Source organism: Falco peregrinus, chromosome 8, assembly GCF_023634155.1.
Source record: "Falco peregrinus isolate bFalPer1 chromosome 8, bFalPer1.pri, whole genome shotgun sequence".
Lineage (NCBI taxonomy): Eukaryota > Metazoa > Chordata > Aves > Falconiformes > Falconidae > Falco > Falco peregrinus.
In genome coordinates, this window is record NC_073728.1 from 13503267 (window position 1) to 13523371 (window position 20105).

The following is a 20105-nucleotide window of genomic DNA, read 5'->3' on the forward strand; positions in this document are numbered from 1 at the left end:
AAATGCTCTGACAGAAAAGTCTAGATATTGTTTGTTTTTTTTTTTTTACTTATGATTTATTTCAAAATGGAAGATTCTGGTGAAAATATCCCATAACAACTACAGCCAACTGTACCAAGAGCTGTGTGTCTTGAGCAACTGTTTGGATGAGAAGCCTAAGTCTGATATAACTGAAGCTGTAGACTCTCAAACCCCTTGCTAGTGCTTCTTGTTACTTTCACTTAGGAACTGAGAACAGTGAAACAGACAAGAATAACATAGTTTTGGGACAGAGACTTCCAGGAATCCTAGGGAGAAAACTGTTTTGCAGGTCATACTCCAGTATTTCCTGAAAAAAATACTCGCTTTTGTTTTTCCCATTCTGCTTGCAGGCTAAGTATTTTCTGAAGATCAAAAATTATAACAGGCTAATATTTCAAATTCCCAGGTATCTCTAATTTATTTTTTTAATTAAGTCATAAAATCATATAATAGTTTTGGGTTGGAACGGACCTTTCTAGTTGCTAATAGCATACAGGATTCATGTGAAGATGCAGTATCACTGCAACTATTTACAGAAGACATTGGAAAGGTTACAGCTGATAGTCAAAAATCTGGTCACTTGATGAGATTATCCAAAAAATGTTTTGATACTATCATATTTCAATCTGAAATACACTGTAACTGAGAAAACCATAACAAAAGCTGCCTTGTTTGAATCACTTTGCCATTATTTAGTCTGGGGTTTTTAGCTCCCCCCACCCCACCCCCGGCTCTGTTTCACTTGGGGAGTGTTAATTAAAACACTTTCCGTCGCAGTGTCGTGCAAGATTGGAATTTCTACTGTTTTCATAAAGTTTGCAAAGATGAGTCAAAAACACGAAACGGTAAATTTTTGAGTCCTTGTTCTTTTCACGCAACTTTCTCAAATTTAAGGGAAGTGGAGGGAGTAATGTAATATACTTTGTATAGAGTTTCATGCCTGGTATTTGAACCAGCCGCAGAAATGTTGAATTTAGATCATATGTACACTTCTAAAGCTGTCCTTACGGATAGTCCAATTAGCATTTTTTTCTTACTGTTTATTAGTCATTGATAAGAGTACTCTCAAATTTATTAAGCTTTAAGAGATAGCATAATTGCAGTAACTGAAAGTTCTCCATAAAACATATGGCCAAGCCATGATCGGGATAGACTGGAATTTGATATCTGCTATTGTTTTAGGCTGATTTAAAATTCCCAGATTATTATTAAAATGTCACACCCTTTGGAGGATCATGATTGTGTTAAAGTGGGACTGTCTGACCATTTCATTAGGTTTGTGATTTGACGCCAACAGTGACTAATTCTGGGTGTGTAATACACTAAAAAGCATCTCAGATCCATATGATTTGGCTGCAACTCAGTTACTGCAGTGCAGAAGTATTTGCAGAACTATTCCTTTCTCTCTCTCCTCAACCCCATACAAAAATCTATAATATATGTTCTTGTTAAACATTTATACTTTCTAGAAAAACCAGTGTACAATTTTTTTTTTTTTTTTTTAAAAAGGTTGTTGATGAGCATTTTAAAGGCTGGTTGCATTTATTCCTTTCTGACACATATTGAAACTGTAATATCAGAAATGATTGATTGATGTAAGCACAAATATGTTTTAGTCTGCGTCTGGAGACATTGACAATTGTTCTTTCGGTTTACAGATATTGCAGTTGCTGCACCATATGGTGGAGAGGACAAGAGAGGACTTGTCTATATCTACAATGGAAGAGCAAATGGTTTGAATGCAGTCCCATCTCAAATTCTTGAAGGGCAGTGGGCTGCTCGCACTATGCCACCCAGTTTTGGGTACTCGCTGAAAGGAGCCACAGATGTGGACAAAAATGGATATCCAGGTCCTTTGCTTTAAATGTCACTTCAGAATCATTTAAGAGTAGTCCCACCTCTGACTAACAGCATATTTTAAAAAATTGTAATATGTAGTATTTCTCCTTTCTTCCTAGATTTGATTGTTGGAGCCTTTGGTGTTGACACAGCTGTTTTATATAGGTAAGTATCACTCTATGTTTTTACATAAATAAGAGCTCAGTGGCATTCCTGAGTTACAAAAGCAAGCAGGACCAGGGAAGACTGAAATTCTGCCACTCGACCTTCCAAACTGCTGGAGGTAAAACAAGGTTATACTGCTATTTTCACCGAGTAAATCTACATCTGCCATCTGCTATTTATCTTTCTCAGTAATCTTAAGAAAAAATGGAAGTAAGCTGTCTTCAAGGCTTTCTGAGTGACAGGTTTTTAGATACTGACACATACAGGGTGCTGCTAGCTATTACACTGCAACGCTGATGCTCTCATCCAAACTTGCTCAATTTGGGAAAATACCTTATTTCTCTGTGCTAGAAATAGTAGGACTTCTTAACACAATTGTCCATGTTCTGACTCTGATGGTAATGAACAGGCATGGAAAAGCTTCCTGCTTTTCCCTAGTCTACTCAATGATTGTTATTCTTGCAGTTTCCCTGAATATTGTTTAAGTGTGTATGTGTATATTTCACAATCTGATGGGAAGGGTATGGTCTAACATGGTGTGGAATACTGTTCAAGAGGATGTTCTCTTTGCAGGGCTAGACCCGTTATTAGAGTAAATGCTGCCCTGGAAGTTAATCCAACCATTCTAAACCCAGAAAACAAAGCCTGTTCACTGTCAGATGTAAAAGTTTCTTGGTAAGCGGGGTATCTTTGTTTTCCTTTGTGGTAGAGGAGGGGGGACTTTTTTGTTTTTGTTTTCATAAGCTTTCAATTCTGAAAGGATTCAGGAAGTCTAGTCAGCTAATTAAAAAAAGGCAATCAAACAGATTTTTCTGAAAGAACAGACAATGCAAAATAAGAACTCTCTGACAACACTGGGAGGACCCACATTGTCTTCAACAGATGCTAGACTGACTCCTAAGTTACACCCTACCTGCACACTGCCAGCTGTCTGTGTTGAGGAGAGAAAGATCTTCCCAAGATGGTAGTGGATCACACAGCTTATTTAGTGGTTTTACCCATTAACTTACTTTTTTAGGTGAGCTTATGGAAACCACTTGGGAAATGATCTGCTCTGCAAACTGGTTTTGGTTCTTGTTCCTGGACTATTGTGCAAAGCCAATTTTCCTTTCTAGTGCTAACTTCCTTTTCAGCGCAGTATGCCAGTTCCTTCTAGCTTTAAAAATAAATGAGCCACATTTGATTTCTGGAATAAACACTCAGCTTCACAGGTGACTGTTTCTACATAAGTCAAGACTCCAAAACTTTGCATTTCTTGCATTGCTGTCTATTTATTAATAGGTTATATTTTTTCTCCAGCCAGTAGAAAATAGCTTTTGGGAGTGAGCTAGAGTCTCAAAAGAGAATACCTTTGAACTGAGAAAAACAGTAAAAAAATTTAGAGGAAAATGAGAGAAAAAGTGTGCAAAATTAATATTTTCTTTTCCCCCAAAACAGCTTCAAAGTAAAGTTCTGCTTAAAAGCTGATGGCAAAGGAAAGCTCCCTAAATCACTAAGTAAGTTCTGCTAGTTTTAAAACTTTAAAGTCTCTTTATATTGTGTGCAGACCTGAGCACTGGTTTTTGTTCTTTTTCATTATTGAAACAGTTGGCTGTCCTTTACAGCACAGTCCTACCGGTTCAGTAACCATATACATCTATGTGACTGTCTTCAGCCGCTTTTTTGCTGACGTTGTGTTGAAGTCAGTGGGATTTGAGCATACTTGGCACTTTAAGCGTCTGTTTAACCACTTGGTGGAACTAGTCTTGGAAAGTCCTTTGTATTTTACTGAAATGAGATCAACTCTTGTTGAGGGGAGTTTTAGAATACTTTCAAGCATGTGCATTGTTAGGCCTGAAAAATACAGACAAGCCACAACGGATTTCTCACATTTCTTTTGAAATCATGACCTTCTGATTGATAGCACTGATTTTTTTCATCAGGTTTTCTGGATAAGAATCAGGAAAAGATTGTTCTAAACAGTTTTTTAAGTTGTCTCTAAGAGGTTTTGTAACATGGCGGGCAGCCTGCTACAGTCAGGCTTTGTCCACTGTTTATAAAAGCTTATCCTTATTTTTTGTATGGCATTTATAGAGGTGGTATGATCTGGGAAGACTCTTATGAATAGCTGTTACTTAAATGTCATTATCTATATCAAATATTTGAAGTAATTAGATTAGCAGTACAGTTAAATAAGTGTTATGTGCAAGATTGCTTTAAAATTATCTGGAGGAAATAATTTAACCTTTATTCCTCCAATTCTATAGCAATTACAAATGTACTGGTGCTCTTCTATGTTTCCAGTTTTTAAGGAAAAAAGAGTCCAATTTAGGAAAACAACAATGCTTGTTAGTTACTACTTTGAGAACTAATGCAGTAACAGATTTTATACTGAAATAACTTGAAGTTTTGAAAGTTCCAAGCACTAGGTTTTCCTTGTAGCTGAAACCAGCATTCAGCTCCATTTCTGATGGGAATCAGCACTGTGTTTAATTAAATGAAATATCCCTAACCTAAATGCTTTGGATTGGACAGATTTCCAAGTGGAGCTGCTGTTGGATAAACTTAAGCAGAAGGGAGCTATAAGGAGAGCTCTCTTTCTCCACAGCAAACAGCCTAGCCACTCTAAGAATATGACTATTACGAAAGGAGGCAAAATGAATTGTGAAGAACTTGATGCCTTTTTGAGGGTAAGTAGCCATTTACATTTTAGGCAAATAATTTTTGCTTGTCTATTACAAGTTCCACATGTTACGTGTTTTAAAAAAAATAGGAAAAAGAAATGCTAGAAGAATTTCATGCCCAATGGATAGACCTAGAATTATTTAAGCTGTGTCTCTGTCCTGGGCTATCACTGCTGTCAGAGGATGAATGATGGATATTATGGTGACTAAGGTCCTGGTCACTAAATGGGTTAGAAATTCAATTGTGAACTTTGCTATGGACTTCTTGGACAAGTCACCTAGGCAGAAAATTAGTTATAATTTCCAAGGAATATTGAAAGTTAGTAAGCAGAAGTTATGCTTCTGCTTTGGAGGGAAAAGAATAAAGGAAAATACGGAGCTGCCGCTAAAAAGCAAAGATGAGCAAATAACAGAGGCGACAGAGAAGGCTGAAATACGAAGTTTGCTTTTTTTCAGTCTTTTTGGTTGAGTCCCCACAAATGTGGACAGATGCTAACACAATTAAAAAGTGTAACCCAGTAGAACAAACACTGGCTGAAATAAGGAAAGATATGTGAAAATACAGCTATGTAAGTTAGATGCAGCTCACATTTATCTCTGAGGACTTACAGATCAAACATCAACAATACTTACTCCCCTCTCCAGAAAAAAAAAACCAAACCAAACAGTAAGAATACTAGTAATCATTAGGGATTCATGGAGGGTAAGTAATACTTTTCTTTGGCCTTCTGAGTGGGATATATATGGAAATAGCCCAGATCCCAGTGTTAGTAAAGCTTTAACACTTCTCCACCAATGACAGTAATGACACGTGACCTATATGAAACTGGATGCAAAGCCAGTTAAGTTAGCAATAGATTTCTGGCCATAGAAAATAGCTTCTGAAGTAGGACCCTGCAATGAGCTGTTGTAGAGTCAGTAATTTTCATTATTCTAATTTCTGAGAATAATGAAGCGGAGTTTACACTGGTAAAATCAGTGGCTAACTACTTAATAGTAACGAATTACACAGATAAAATTATGGCTAATACAAAGCTAAGAGATGGTTTGTAAGTACTCTGGAAGGCAGGTTTGACATTTGATAAACAGAGTGATTCGAAATTAACAATAGGAAAGTCAGTAACTCCAAGTTCAACTTAATAATTTTAGGAAGGAAAAAACCACAAGTCCAGAGATTAATATCTATTAATATCTTAGAAGCATACTGAATTTTGTCTGACAAGAAAAAGCAGAATTGTATAGCCCTTTAAGCTCTTCACTGTTATAGTTTTCCATTTGTAAAACAGGTTACTACTAAAATTGCTCTTCTTCAAATTTACACTGCAGGTTTTCTGACGAGATTTTCTAGTTTGAAAAGAACTCAGATGTTTTAATGTTGTTTTGGCTTTCTCATTCCTTCTACAACATGAACAATAAATAAAAATACTGCTCAGATTGCTCTTGGGATGACTGCTTGTTGCCTATTGAGACTTTTGAAGGATATTTTTATTGTAGTTGTTTTCTTTGCATGTTTTAATTGTAATCAAATCTTTGGTTTCCTCAGGATGAATCTGAATTTAGAGACAAACTAACTCCCATTACTATTTTTATGGAATATCGTCTGGATTACAGAACAGCTGCAGATGCAACAGGATTGCACCCTATCCTCAACCAGTTCACTCCTGCAAATATGAGCAGACAGGTACACTTCTTACACAATCTGCAATGAGAGATCCTACAACATATTTTCAGCTTTCAGTACTTATTCAATACTTATGTTTGTGTTAGGACTTCTGAAAAAATTAAGATACCAAAATAGACATCTAGGCTTTAGTCTTTGAATTATGGGAAAATTGATGGTTATTGTATGTTTGTCTTATCTTTTTTTTCTTCTCTCTGTGTCAAATTTCTTTTTTGACACATTATTCTTTAGTGCTGGACTTCCTTTTCGTGCATGCTAATTACCAGTTTTCTGGAGAAAAGCAGTTATTGTAGTGTTGAAAGTGTTAATTTGAAGAATTGGAGGGTTTCATCCATTGCTCATAGTATGCTGTTCTATGTATATTATGTTTATCCCTATAGTTCTCTTAAGGTAATAAATACAGTTTTTCCTATTTCTGCCCTTTATACAAAATTTCACTCTTGTTTGTAAAGAGGGTAGTAGAGATGCAACTCGAGGTGAACAGATTATTCAAAGTATTGAAAGAGGATTAAGATATGTAGACATGAGTCCTAGAATTGCAGTGTGGCAGGATGAGGCACAGTAAACCACCACCACCACACCCCCTGCCTAGATAAAAACTGAGTTGTTCTGTGAGGTTAATGAGATGAAGGTGTCTCATAACCAGCTATTTAGAAAAAAAAATTTTGGTGGTGAAACAGTATTATTGAAATGTGTGTTAGAAAAGATGGAGGAATTATTACAACAGTATGCATTTGATTTTTGCATAGGCACATATTCTGCTGGATTGTGGTGATGATAATGTCTGCAAACCAAAGCTGGAGGTTTCAGTAGAAAGGTAAATACATGAGAAAAATACTACAGGGGCAATTAACTTCTCTACTTGAATTCTAAACTTCAAGAGCTTGTAATACTTTTAATAAAAGGATGTTTTGAAATGAATAGGACTCCTGAATGTATACAATCTAAACTCATGCTTATTTGTTTTAAAGAAAACCCATTTTCTGCTTTGTAACCTAATGTCTTCAGTACGTAATACAGGGAGAGCACACACCACCATCCCCACCCTGACCCCCACTATAAGTACACAGTATTTATTTGTATATTTGCAAAGCTGTGCATGCATAGCAGGCATAAAACTGGTGTTAGCTGCAATTGTACTACTGTTCTGTTATTTGACACTAGACAGACACATGAAGATGTGAACAGGCCTGATTTTATCCAGCTAGGGGTGGACTAGGGCTCTGTTGTCACATGTATGAAAAATACCCTGTTGGTATTGGAAGTACCTTTTATTAAACCTGAAGAAAAGAAACAAGTTGTAACTCAAAAATCTTTCATGAGTTTGGGCTTTTTGTGCTTTGTATGCCCAAAAGCCTTTCTTAATGTATTATCTATACTTATAAACGTCATCTGGTTATTTTCATGTCCTTAGTGCAGAGCTATAGCATATGCATGTGTATGTAGGTAGTACAGTTCACAAACATACTAATTAATGCATATGCTTCACAGACATTTTAAATCGGTGCAGGTACAGTTAGGTTTCCTTGTAGTTGGTGAAATGAAAATAAGTGCTTGGAAAGATATTCTTTTTGTGTCTGGAACAAATGTATTACAGAGGTCTCAGCTGTATTCTGTAGTTGAGCCTTCCATCAGTTTTTGTTATAAATGTATGCTTGCGTTTACCTCTCCTAAGCAAGCGTGTAATTCAAAATGTACATGGTGGTTTAGCTGTTCATAGGTTGTTCTTGGATAAAAAAAGGTGTCGGTGGTTTTGTGGTTTATTGTATATGTTATAAAAAAAGATTCTTACAAAACAGCATGTAGTATTTACTCCATTTTTGTGATTATAGACAAGTGGGGTTTTTTTAAATTTAGTGTAGAACTCTCCTGATACTCCTGGAGCATAAGTATTGCCTCTAGATTTCTCCAGTGTCTTTTGTGTAATCTCAGAATGTCTCGTTTCTCTAAGTTCAACCAGTTCCATACACTTGAAAAGCTGAATGCAGAGCTCATTTTTACACTTGTTTTTTTGTAGCGATCAGAAGCAGATCTATATTGGTGATGACAATCCCTTGACACTGATTGTCAGTGCTGAGAATCAAGGGGAAGGAGCCTATGAAGCAGAACTCTTTGTCATTGTCCCACCCCAAGCAGATTTCATTGGTGTTGTTCGTAACAATGAGGTAAAATTCCAACTCTCTTTCTTCTTTACATAGTCATATTTCAGGTGTTGCTGTGGAAGTGTGTGGAAGAGGGTCTGTCAGTGGTGGGTTTTATGCTTCAATCTTAAAGCACTGAAAAAGTGATAAGGTTCTTCTAAGCCCCAAGGCTATATGACACCCAGCTGGACGGTTCCAGTTTAATAGCCTAGTGCTAGCAACAAAGGAGAATCATCTGTGTGATGGACTTTGACACAAAGAGTTTATCTGCTACAAGTCTTCATTTGAACAGTGCCCTTGTTGATTTCTTTAAATGTGGACTTAGTGTATGATGTGCTAGATAAAGAGCTGGGCACCTGTGAAGCAAGAAGCGATGTTGAGTATTGCTGTTCTCTTCCACCTAAGTATGTAGGTGTCAGTCATCCTGAGTATACAGACTGTTACTTTAATTTCCTGACTTTCCCTTGTGTTCTAAAATGTCTGTATAACTTCTGTTTCTTTGGAGATATATGGGTATAGTCCAAATTTTATTTTAGCCCATTATAGCTATATATAAATAATATACTTTCAGTTTTTCTTCATCCTTGTTTTTATTTGATAGAATCTATGATCAATCGGTGTATCTGTAAAGTTGCAGAATATTAAGGGGAAGACTATTTTTACCCTATATCAAAGAATTCCAACTTTGATACTACATCCTTCACATATGTTGGACCATGCCTTGGCTTGGTTCTCCAGTTTGCCTCTGCTATTCTAGAGCTTTGTGATGTGGCTTTATTCAAAATCTTATAGCTCCTCTTAAGACCTCTTTGAGTAAGCTAGTAAGTATTCATGTTATTTTGCCTTCCGATCTTCATTTTCCTATGGAGAGTTTGCCAGATTGACAAAGTTTCTTCACATAGTTTTAAAGAATCATGTGGATCAATGCTTAATGTTACAAAAATCATCAGTGCTACCCGACACGAGTATTGAATTTTTCTTTTTATAACCTTGGAAAGAGCATCTATCTTGTATCAAAAATATTTGTCTCCATGGAGGCTTTCATACTAAGATTTAATTTAATTTTAGTACTCGACTGTGTTAGGACTAAGAAATTATATTCAAATTAATGCAGCATTTCTAGAACTTGTCTCCAGACTTTCATCTGGGTGTCCAGATGTAAAGAATGACATTCTATAATATGTCTTTGTGGTTTATTGCAGGCTTTAGCAAGACTGTCCTGTGCATTTAAAACAGAGAATCAAACTCGCATGGTAGTTTGTGACCTGGGAAATCCCATGAAAGCAGGAACTAAGGTAAGGTTTGGACTGACAGATGTCTGATGGCTCATAGAAGAGTACAGCTGGCATTTTTCTTAATCACAGTACTGTTTGGGCAGGATGTTTACTCACAGGAATTTAAGATTAGATCTAGCTCATATTTAGCTGCCCACGTTTGGTTAGTTCAGTGGTAATGGTTTCAACTTTCCAGTGAAATTGCAGGCTGACAGGAGTGTTTTTGAGTTTTATGATGCAACTCAAAAGTAGCTCATGAAACAGTAGAATTAATGAACTTTGATCCCTCATGAGTTTGTCTTTAGATTTATCTGGTAAGTATTTCTTAGTATATAATAAAGAGCTAGCTCCTAACACACCTTTCTCTTAGTGGAAACCTAATAGTGCTTCTCTCTTCTGTCTTACTTAGTCAAGTTTGAGGGAGTTTTGTCTAGTTGGGACCTCTGCGCTTCCACCAAATGTAGCTGAAATTGGAAGAATTAAAAAATTATTAGTAGGACCTGGCAGATACTATGATGATATGGCATAATAAGTCTTATTTTCTGAGGAAATACAGTGAAAATCAGTCACAGTTATCAACACTTTGATGGTGCTTTTCTTCCAAGACACATTTTGTATAGGTGAATAAATGCTATTTCCGGTCTTTCAAAGAATATCAAGCTGAACAGTGCAGAAGTTGAAGCAACTGTCATGCACTGACTTAAAACAAATCTTGGGAACTGAATTTAGAATCATTAAAGTGTGTCCTGTTCTTTAGACTACAATACATTTTGCAACACAGAAGGAGCCTCAGTTACGTGTAAAAATGACTGAAGCAAGAGGGGTGACCATGATGTAAACCTTACATTTCTGTTTTGTGGCATTGATGCATCAGCTGAAATCTACAGAGAGCACAGTACATTTCTAGTCTTGATGAACTGGATAAGTTTTATTTTCCATTTGTCTGTGTGTGTTCTTTTATGACCACAAGCAATTTTGTTGTAGTATAACAGTATTAAGAAGCTGTTCTCATGTATTTTATTGCACTTCCACTGAACCACAGTGATTTTTTTCTAAAGCTATTAGCTGGCCTGCGGTTCAGTGTGCACCAGCAGTCTGAAATGGATACCTCTGTGAAGTTTGCCTTGCAAATCCGAAGGTATGGAAATCTATGAGTATGTATCTCACCTGGTAGAAAACACTAAGAAAACTGTGAACTAAGCAGTTATTTTCACTCTGGACTAAATCTCTGGTCTTTGCCTCGTAATTGTTTAAAAAATAAATGCATCTTTTTAATGAAATATGTTCTAAAATAGAGGGGATAAATGTAAGAAAACAAGAGTTTTCTGTGTGAATGCAGTCACTTTTGCTTACAGCTTTTAGACGGACCGTAGCACAAGTGAAATACTAATAATGAGGAACAAAACCGTTTACAGTGTTTTAAGTAAAACTTCGTATTTTTGTACCTTCATACCATTGTGGTCTCCTGACACTTGTGCAGTGTCACAGAGTGACTTGTGTCTTTGGGTTTCTAGCCCTGTTTAAAAACTGATGTTTGAACTCTGAAATCTTTCTGATGTAAAACCAGAATTTCAGATTTCATGTATTTTGAGGACGAGCAGTGTAAGTCTTTCAGAAAAGGCAATGCGTGACATGGTCTAAACAGAAGCAACATGCAGTGAGCCATTTTAAGTGTTTTACAGTAGCCAGCATAAGAGAGACTGAAAATTTAAATGGAACAAAGCAGTAGCATTCCTCTTTTTTTTTTTTTTTTTTAAGATAAGCACCAGCGCTTTCATATAAATATGGTATATAAATCTGTATTTATGCCTACTGGACATGATATTAAAGATTTAGAGATGTGATCAATAGGAATATCTTTACTCAATGCATTTTTATGCAGCTTAATGGACAGTGCAAATACAGCTGCGTTTTTTTCCCTCATGGTGAACCAAAAGGGTGGTGTTTTTTCCATTTAAAGGCTTCATTTTTTTAAATGTAATGAATAATTATTCTCATCCACATACACATTTTTCATCTACAAGAGTTAAATAAGTTTAAACCTGCCATTCTGTTTTAGTGTTCCAGTGGTTTGCCATACTGATCAAAGGCCTTGGCAGCATTAAATATCTCTTTGATCTCACATTGCTGTCTGTTCAATATTTTTTCCCTCTTCATCAGCTAGTAAGCTGTGCCAGTGGCATATGACTCCAGTTCTTTGCAGAAAATAATTTTTGTCAGTTGCCTTCCTTGGGCTAACAGTGGTCACAAACTACCTTTCACAGGGAGAAAAAAGTTAGTGAGGTTACTTAAGTCGTGATGGAAGAGAAGGGAAGTTCCTGTAACATTTTACACATTTTATGGAAGGAATTTCCTTACGTGACTTCTGAGTGCAAGAACAGTGATGCAGGCAAATATGGCAATCACAGTTCATAGTGACAGGCTTTATCAAGGTATTATCGTGAAGAGGTTTTAAAGATCATATTAGTTGTCTTAAACTCACAAAGCTAGATTTCCGAAGCTGGCCCATTTCCTAGAACGACAACTGTGGTCTCTGAAAGAATGAGGTATTTACAGGTTGGGAAGAAAACACTGTTGCATGTGTTTTTTTATTACACCAGTTTTGAAGAACAATTAGTGGATTTAGGAAGATCTTTCTAAAGGAAATTGTTTAGTTAAGTAGACAGAATAATCACGTGTGTCTAAGGAGATCAGGATTCTGTTCCCAGCTGCACTTTGAGGGGAATAGGAGTATTCTCTGTATTTCTTCTTCTCTGCTTACAAAGAAAGTCTGAAGAAATTTTACATATGAATGACTCTATGTGCCTTAATATCTGTCATATCTTGGTGTATCTGGAGTGTAGGAATCTGATGTCAACTGTATTCACTGAATGGTTTAAACACTGTGTAGAGCAGTAGGCAAAAATAGCCCTAATGTACTTGTCTGCCCAGGGCCTAGTTTGAAGCCAAGAATTCCCTGAGCAAAACAGATGTCTTGAAGTGGAACTTAAGGCCCTGCTAGCCATATAGTTGATGTTATCCCACAGCCCTGGCATTTGAATTTTCTTAAATGTGGCAGCTAAATAACAGAGCCAGCATTACTTTGTGTCCTTTATTGACTTCTCCCAGCTAAGGGACATCCACACTGTGCTGAGGGTGGGACTGTCATGCATTTAAGTGAGAACTTGCTGGAATCTGCTCCTTAGTCTTTAGCAATTGTATTTTCCTACAATGGCTCAGGAGTCATGTTGTTACAGATTACTTTTTCAAGGGTTTTTTTGAATACTTAGCTTATTTCATGTAAGACATTAAGTTCTGATTTCTCTGCAGCTCCAACCTGTATGACAATCTAAGTCCGGTAGCATTCTATCAGGCTGACCTTGCAATTTCAGCAGCTGTTGAAATTAGAGGGTAAGCATTGATACTTTTTTAATAAGCATCTTTCTCAAATGAGCTTTGCATGTTTGCTTCTTTATATTCAATGAACTTTCTTTCTGGTCTGCCTAAGTTTCCAGGAAGCCATAGGGAATTTTTAATTATAAAGAAAATATGGTTCCTTCTAGCCACCCTTTGGGCTTTCAGTTCTGAAATAATTCTAAATAATTACAAATGGAATTCCAAAAAGGAATTTTGTGCCTCTGTTACTAGAAGGTTTTTTTGGAAGACAAAAAAATTTCACCCCTCCTTTTTGCAGTTGCACACCTTTCTCCAGGTCACTTTCTTCCGCCACTAACTGACTCAGTTTTCATCCAAAAAAACCTTAAACCTTTTCTAAAACCAAAGGTTTCGAAAATCCTGTTGAAGATAAATTTGCAATGCCCTCATCTTTTTCAGTCTTAAGCATAGCATTAATACCATAACAACTCCATTACGTCCATTGCTTTTGCTTACCAGGAATCTGTACGTGATACCTAAAAGCTATACAATTCTTTTGCTCAGCTAGTTAACTCGGATTCCCAAGTAATATTTTTTTAAAATTTCTACTACATTCATTATTGTGACCTAATTTTGTTAATATCCGAGAGAGGAGCGGGTGGCACAACTGAAAAGCATTATTGTTAGCTTCACTGTTTTCGGTGCACACTGAATTATTTTTGTGACTGTACTGATAAGTCTCTGCATCATCAATATTTCTCATCATCAAAGTATTTCACAGTTTGTATATTTTGGTTGACATGTATATATCTTAGTTCTGTTAATGGTTTACTAGATGTTGTAGGATGAATTCAAAGTTTAGGACAGGGAAAAAAATGTTTCTGAATACAGGGTTCATCTTTTCATGTAGAGAAGAAAACTGAACATTTAACATACAAGCCACTCAGGCTCTGCTCTTTATGGTTTTATATACAAAGGATGAAAAATTGCGGATTGTATTTTAAGTGTGTTGACTTTTTTGAGATGTTCTGGAGATTGACATTGTTTCTTACTTTATAATAATGACTTGTTTGCTCCACTGTTTAGTGTATCGTCTCCTGATCACATATTCCTTCCTATTGCAAATTGGCAGCCAAAGGAGAATCCAGAAACAGAAGATGATATTGGGCCTCTAGTTCAGCATATCTATGAGGTATGCAATTACTACTGACTTCAGTTACACAGTTCTCTGATAAATGAAAATTAATCTTTTGGTGTAGCTTTTCTCTGGAGTAATTGATAAGTTCTGTCTTCATTTTGTTCCTCCATGGAAATAAAGGTTTTATTTATTTAATGCTGGGTCAGTAATTGATATCTGGAGGAAGGGTTGGAATGCCTGCAGTTAGTGTGACAAGAGTGGCTGATTTTTTACGTCATTACACATATTTTATTTTCTAGCCCTTTGAAATCTAGATGAAACATTTAAAGTAACTTGAACTCAGAAAATGACTCATGACTGTAAATTATTTAGTATCCTCATTTGTATTCCAACTGTTCTGAATCATTATTGTAAAGTCTTTTGCCTTGAAAACTTGTATTTAAAATTTCCTTAGAATGATCATAGTTTTAATCTAGACTGTTTAATTAAACAAAACTTACTGAGAGTGCTGTGTGAATAAGAATAGTTAACAGCTGTTCTAGAACTTAAGAGACCATTTATCTAACAAAACTTATGGCTGTTATGTGTCTGGCTCAGAGTCCCTTGGCTGAGGCATGTACAGTGGTTGTGATTCATGCAATAGACTACAAAAAACTCCACATTTTTTTCAAGAAAAAATGTTTACATTTCTTCAAGACAAAATGCCATATAGCTTTTCTTCAAAGTAATTTTTGTCAAATTACAGAAGTAATTTTAAATCTTGCTTATCGGGAGTCTGATGTTTAGCTACCATTTTTAGGTGAAGTTGTTGATGCTATTGCTGTAAGCGGTTGGGGGTGGGTATAGCAGCAGTATCATTTATGGCTGAAATATAAAATAACAATTACATGTGGATTAACAAAGAAGGCAGCATTGGTTTTGTTTACATCTGTTAACTTTATTTTCATAATTAGCTAAGAAACAATGGTCCAAGTGCATTCAGCAAGGTGATGATGACTCTGCAGTGGCCTTACAAATATAAAAACTACACGCTGTTGTATATTGTTCAGTATGAAATCGATGGTCCCATGAACTGCACTTCTGATATGGAAATCAATCCCTTGAAAATCAAGGTAAGCAGGACTTTCCTTTTGTTTGAGTGGAACGAAGTATGTTTGCTTGTTATGGAAATGCACTCTAAATACCCAAGTCCCTGAGAATATCTAACGCTGAGTTCACTGAGCTATGTTTTCATCTGTTGCTGAGGAAGAAGACTGCGCTGTCTGCACAAGTCTGACAGTACTTGTCAAAGTATATAGCAGCTGAAATAAAAGGCAGACAACAGATTATCATCCCAAAGATAAATTTGTCTCTTTTTTTTTTTTCCCCCCTTGAAGACTGTACCCTAAGAGTCCTAAGTCCAAAGCAATGTAATTATATTGAGTGTGGTTGTGAACAAAAATTTTTCAGATGCTTCTGGGCTGGTTATGTAAATTGTTGAGGCTTTATTTCTTGGAGGAAAATGGCACTATTTTTTCAGTTTCTAGCTTATTTGTCTAGGTGCTGATCCAATGCCATCAGAGGTCAATGGGGGTGTTTCAGTGGGGCTTAGAAGTACGCTATCGCTGCCAGCAAAACATGCAGTTTGCACAGCACAGAGCAGAAGAAACTCCTTTTTCCGAGGTTGGACTAGACAAAGAAACATCAGATAAAAATCAGCAAATTTGATTGAGAGCAGAGAGCTGAATTCTAAGACAATTAGAACAAGTGGTAAAAATCAGTATAGTCGTTCTAGAAGAACTTAAGCAAACATGTAAAAAGACTCAGGGAAGATACACAATGTATAGAACAAAAAAAAATACTTTCGTATCTTTAATAAACAGAAAGCAACTTTAGTGAATATATAAATAAAAATTCCCTGTGCTTTTGCTATACCATTTGTAATAATGTATTTTTTTACAACTCTCTTGTAAGTTTTGCCATATAAATTTGTTATGTAGAGGACAAATAGCATGGCTTTGCCTAGTCCCATATGTAAATTTGCAATCTTACATTGGGAATTTCTAAGGGATTACTGAAATAATTTGTTAGATCTACTGTATACTTGTCCAAGCCCCTCCTAAAAAAAGGGTTTGTGTATGTCTGGACATGTGTACATATGTACAGTGGTATGTGTTACATCAGTACCACACTAGTGCTATTTTTTCAGAATTAAAAACTGAAGTGTCAAGGAAAAATCTTTAATAAAAGATTGCAAAATTGAATTATTTATTGCAGTCTAAGAACATTTTTTTAATATATATATGAAAAAGTTTTGAGTTAAAGAAAATTTAAGATACTCAAAGCTCTGTGTTCTTAGTAGAAATCTGCATTAGTGATCTAGAAAAGGCAGGAGTAGCATTTTAATTACAGCTGTAGGTAAAGCCAGGTCCTGAAGAATAGCTAGGATAGAAAGAGAGAAACCTGATCAGGTATATGTCCTCTTGACCTTAACTTTGAAGTCCACAAGTATCAAAATGTAAGAATTATTTATGATTTGGTGTTTCTTGGTATATCCTAGATTTCTGCTTCTAAAGATGATGATAAGAATGAAACACTTAGCAGGGAAGATAACCATGATCATCGTATCAGTCGAAGGGATATAACTGCCATTGAAGGAGATGTGCATACTTTGGTAAGCTCTCAGCATTGATAGGCTGATAATATTTTTTGGGTTTTTTTAAATGAAGATGGAGATGAAAGCTCCATGAGATGAAGAATAATTTCAGAAAATCCATGTTCGGTATTTAAAGTTAACAGACAAAAATGTCATATGCTCTGGAGCTGTTCTGGGGTTTCTTCCAATGTGCATCAGTTTTCCTCAGGGTAGTCAGCCAGTGAGGCATATGCCTACAGTTTTGTGCTGTTACATTTTAAGTCCTTGAAAACGAAGGCCAAGTTGGGCCCTTTGTTCAGTGTCAGCCTTCTATACTGTGCTATTCCCTGAAATTGAAAATCAGTACTTCATAGCAGGAAGGCTGGTAAATTAACTGAGAGGAAGCAGGTGACTGCTGCAGTCATCATCTTTGCTACAAATTGCAGCTGATTTCACAACATGTTTCCTAGCTGATCAGTGGACATTCTGCAATCACACACGTGGAGGACCCGTCATTCTAAGCAAGATTGGAAATAATCTGTAATAGAAAGTAAACATATTACCGTATCACTGCCTTTGTAACTGTGCTTGCAGACATGAACCATCCCTGCTTTGGGCAGGACAGGACAGGCAGGCAGCTCAGAGAAGGGCTTGGGAGTTTAGGGTGGACCAATGGGACTAAGGCAGTACAGCCCCGATCCAAAAAAAAAAAAGAAGGGCTGAGCAAAGAAAGTGAAAATAGGAATTATTTCTTATTTTATGGTGAGAAAAGTTACTTAATTTTTTTAGAAAGAAGCTTCAAATATTCTTCAGTATCTGTAAATGCAGTTCTAAAAATGGTTTGAGTTTTTAGAGGGCTTGGGTTTTGCCAGATCTTCCCAATGTCTTAGCAGGATTTCACCACAGAGACTAACATCACTCTTTGTAATAATTACACTGAGTTGTACTTAACACTGGCAGATGTACCTACACTGTACATTGTTTTTTATCTATAGTACAGCTAAAATCACAATTATAGCATGAGGCTTTGTTTTGCTCTGCTTTCTTTTAGAAATACTGATGGTTTAGCATCAGTATTATCTGATGGATTTTAGTGGAAATGCACTTGAGAAAGGCCAGTTGAACTGTAGTAGTCCTAAGTATGGCTTATAGATAGGTCAGGCAGTGAAGTTTGAAGACTTCCACTGAATGCAACAATGTGTATTTTGTTGGCACCAACTGCAGTTAATTGCCGTGAGTTTTCCTATCCAAAAACATGTGGAGGATTGTAATCTGAATTGACCAGGCACTGCCACCTACCCTCCAACTTTTTTTCCTACATATGTAGATAAAACACATACCTTAAGCTACTGCCAGCTGTTTCACCTTTGGGATCCAACTGGCTTCCATAGTATTTTTCTGAATGCAAACTTCTGGGACATCCTAAGTAATTATTCAGTACTGGGGGTTACTTAATATATTTGAATAGCCTATGGTGCTTTGCCAGGAAAAGAGGACAAAAAGTATGTACATGAGTAAAGTAAGGCCATTAACAACTTTTCAAGTATTTTTGTATTTGGAATATCCTTCCTGTTTTTATATGCAGGGCTGTGGAAATGCTGATTGTTTAAAGATAGTCTGTCAAGTTGGCCACCTGGAAAGGGGAAAGAGTGCAATATTGTATTTAAAATCACGCCTTTGGACCCAAACTTTCATGAATGTGAGTGACTCTGAATGTTCTGTCCCTGCTTCTGAAACATAAAAAAAGTGCTTTTTGTATCCACGTGCAATGCTAATTTTGTTTTTTCTTACACAGAAAGAAAATCAGAATCACTCCTATTCTCTCAAATCTTCTGCTTCTTTCAATGTTATAGAGTTCCCTTACAAGAACCTTTCCTTTGAAGATATCCACAATTCTACAGTAGTAAGTCATTTACATGCAGCTTGAGTTACCATACATACTTACTTTGAAATTAATATAAGAACAATTGTTGAGTAGCTTTTTTGTGGCTTGGTATAATTGTAATTTTATCAAATACTATTCACCTATGAATTTTCGTTATACAGATACAGTTGAGGGTAAAACAAAAATTTCTGTCCTAAAACCGGAGTAACAAGACTTGTAGCTTTGAAGACTTAACTGAAAATGAAAAAACTGATGAACAGTCTGGATTTTCTTGTCAATGCCACTGTTGTTTGAGAAGTATTTTACTTGAAAATTGTCTTCTGCTGTAGTAGCAATTAGAAATTGAATAATGAACCTTTATTATGTTATATGAAATACTGTGTGAATGTGGAACAAAAAGACCATCTGTGTCCCAGAGAGTTTCAAAGAGAAAGGAGACAGGGTGAAAACAGAAAGGAAGATATAGGTCATTTATTTGGGCTGCCCAGTTAAAAGTTATTTGAAGGCACTACAGCATAAAAGATCTTAAGAAAGGAGTTGAAAAAGGATCGTGATTGATTTATTTTTTAATATGCTTTCTAATGGCTATTATTAACTTTTTTCTCTTCTAAGCTTTGTGGAGCTGATGTTTGTTTCAAGGAATACTACCTTCTAATAAAAAAAGGAAAAGACTTGAATTATTTTTCTCTAATTCCCAACTATTGTGTCAGATTCCTACAGTTTTAATGGAAATCATCAAGCATTACAGAACACATGTTGCCTTGGCATGACGGATAGCAAAAAACCAACCAACCAATCAAAAAAAACCCCAAAACAACAAAACAACCCAAACCCCTTGTTTTTATTTAATTTAGAAATCCTATTTGGGTCAGTGAAGTCTTTATGTCACTGTTAATCTGTAGCTCTTTACTCACATTGGAGGGAAAAAATAATTTATGCTGTATTAAGAATATTTTAAACACTATAGAATAAAGATATACAAGACTTAAACTGTATGAATTAATTTAGCATGCCACTGCCATGCAAAGTGTGATTTATTGTGTTTTTCTGTTAGGTTACTACAAATATTACATGGGGCATTCAACCACAGCCTATGCCTGTGCCTGTATGGGTTATAATTTTGGCTGTCCTAGCAGGATTATTGCTCTTGGCTGTTCTAGTGTTTGTTATGTACAGGGTAAGTACTGTAGTTGGGGTTTTTCTATTGTTTTCTTTTCCCTACTAGTGACATATTACTTAAAATAGTACCAGCAGCTTGCAGAAATACCTTGGTCCCCTAATCATCTGAATCCATTAAGTTTTTGGGTAACTAAAAACTTTCAGCTTTGTC

The 20105-nt window shown here is 36.1% G+C and overlaps 1 protein-coding gene across 1 annotated transcript in view; it reads left to right on the plus strand.

Annotated features, from left to right (window-relative positions):
• The window catches only part of ITGAV (integrin subunit alpha V), a 47305-nt gene that overhangs the window by 21201 nt on the left and 5999 nt on the right, over positions 1 to 20105 (plus strand). The window contains exons 13-29 of the mRNA XM_005237080.4: positions 1680 to 1871; positions 1980 to 2025; positions 2599 to 2700; positions 3463 to 3521; positions 4540 to 4694; positions 6232 to 6369; positions 7119 to 7186; positions 8387 to 8534; positions 9713 to 9805; positions 10843 to 10922; positions 13094 to 13174; positions 14225 to 14330; positions 15230 to 15388; positions 16816 to 16929; positions 18476 to 18589; positions 18686 to 18793; positions 19830 to 19952. Of these exons, the coding sequence (XP_005237137.2) occupies positions 1680 to 1871; positions 1980 to 2025; positions 2599 to 2700; positions 3463 to 3521; positions 4540 to 4694; positions 6232 to 6369; positions 7119 to 7186; positions 8387 to 8534; positions 9713 to 9805; positions 10843 to 10922; positions 13094 to 13174; positions 14225 to 14330; positions 15230 to 15388; positions 16816 to 16929; positions 18476 to 18589; positions 18686 to 18793; positions 19830 to 19952 (1886 nt within the window). The remainder of the gene's footprint in view (positions 1 to 1679; positions 1872 to 1979; positions 2026 to 2598; positions 2701 to 3462; positions 3522 to 4539; positions 4695 to 6231; positions 6370 to 7118; positions 7187 to 8386; positions 8535 to 9712; positions 9806 to 10842; positions 10923 to 13093; positions 13175 to 14224; positions 14331 to 15229; positions 15389 to 16815; positions 16930 to 18475; positions 18590 to 18685; positions 18794 to 19829; positions 19953 to 20105) is intronic.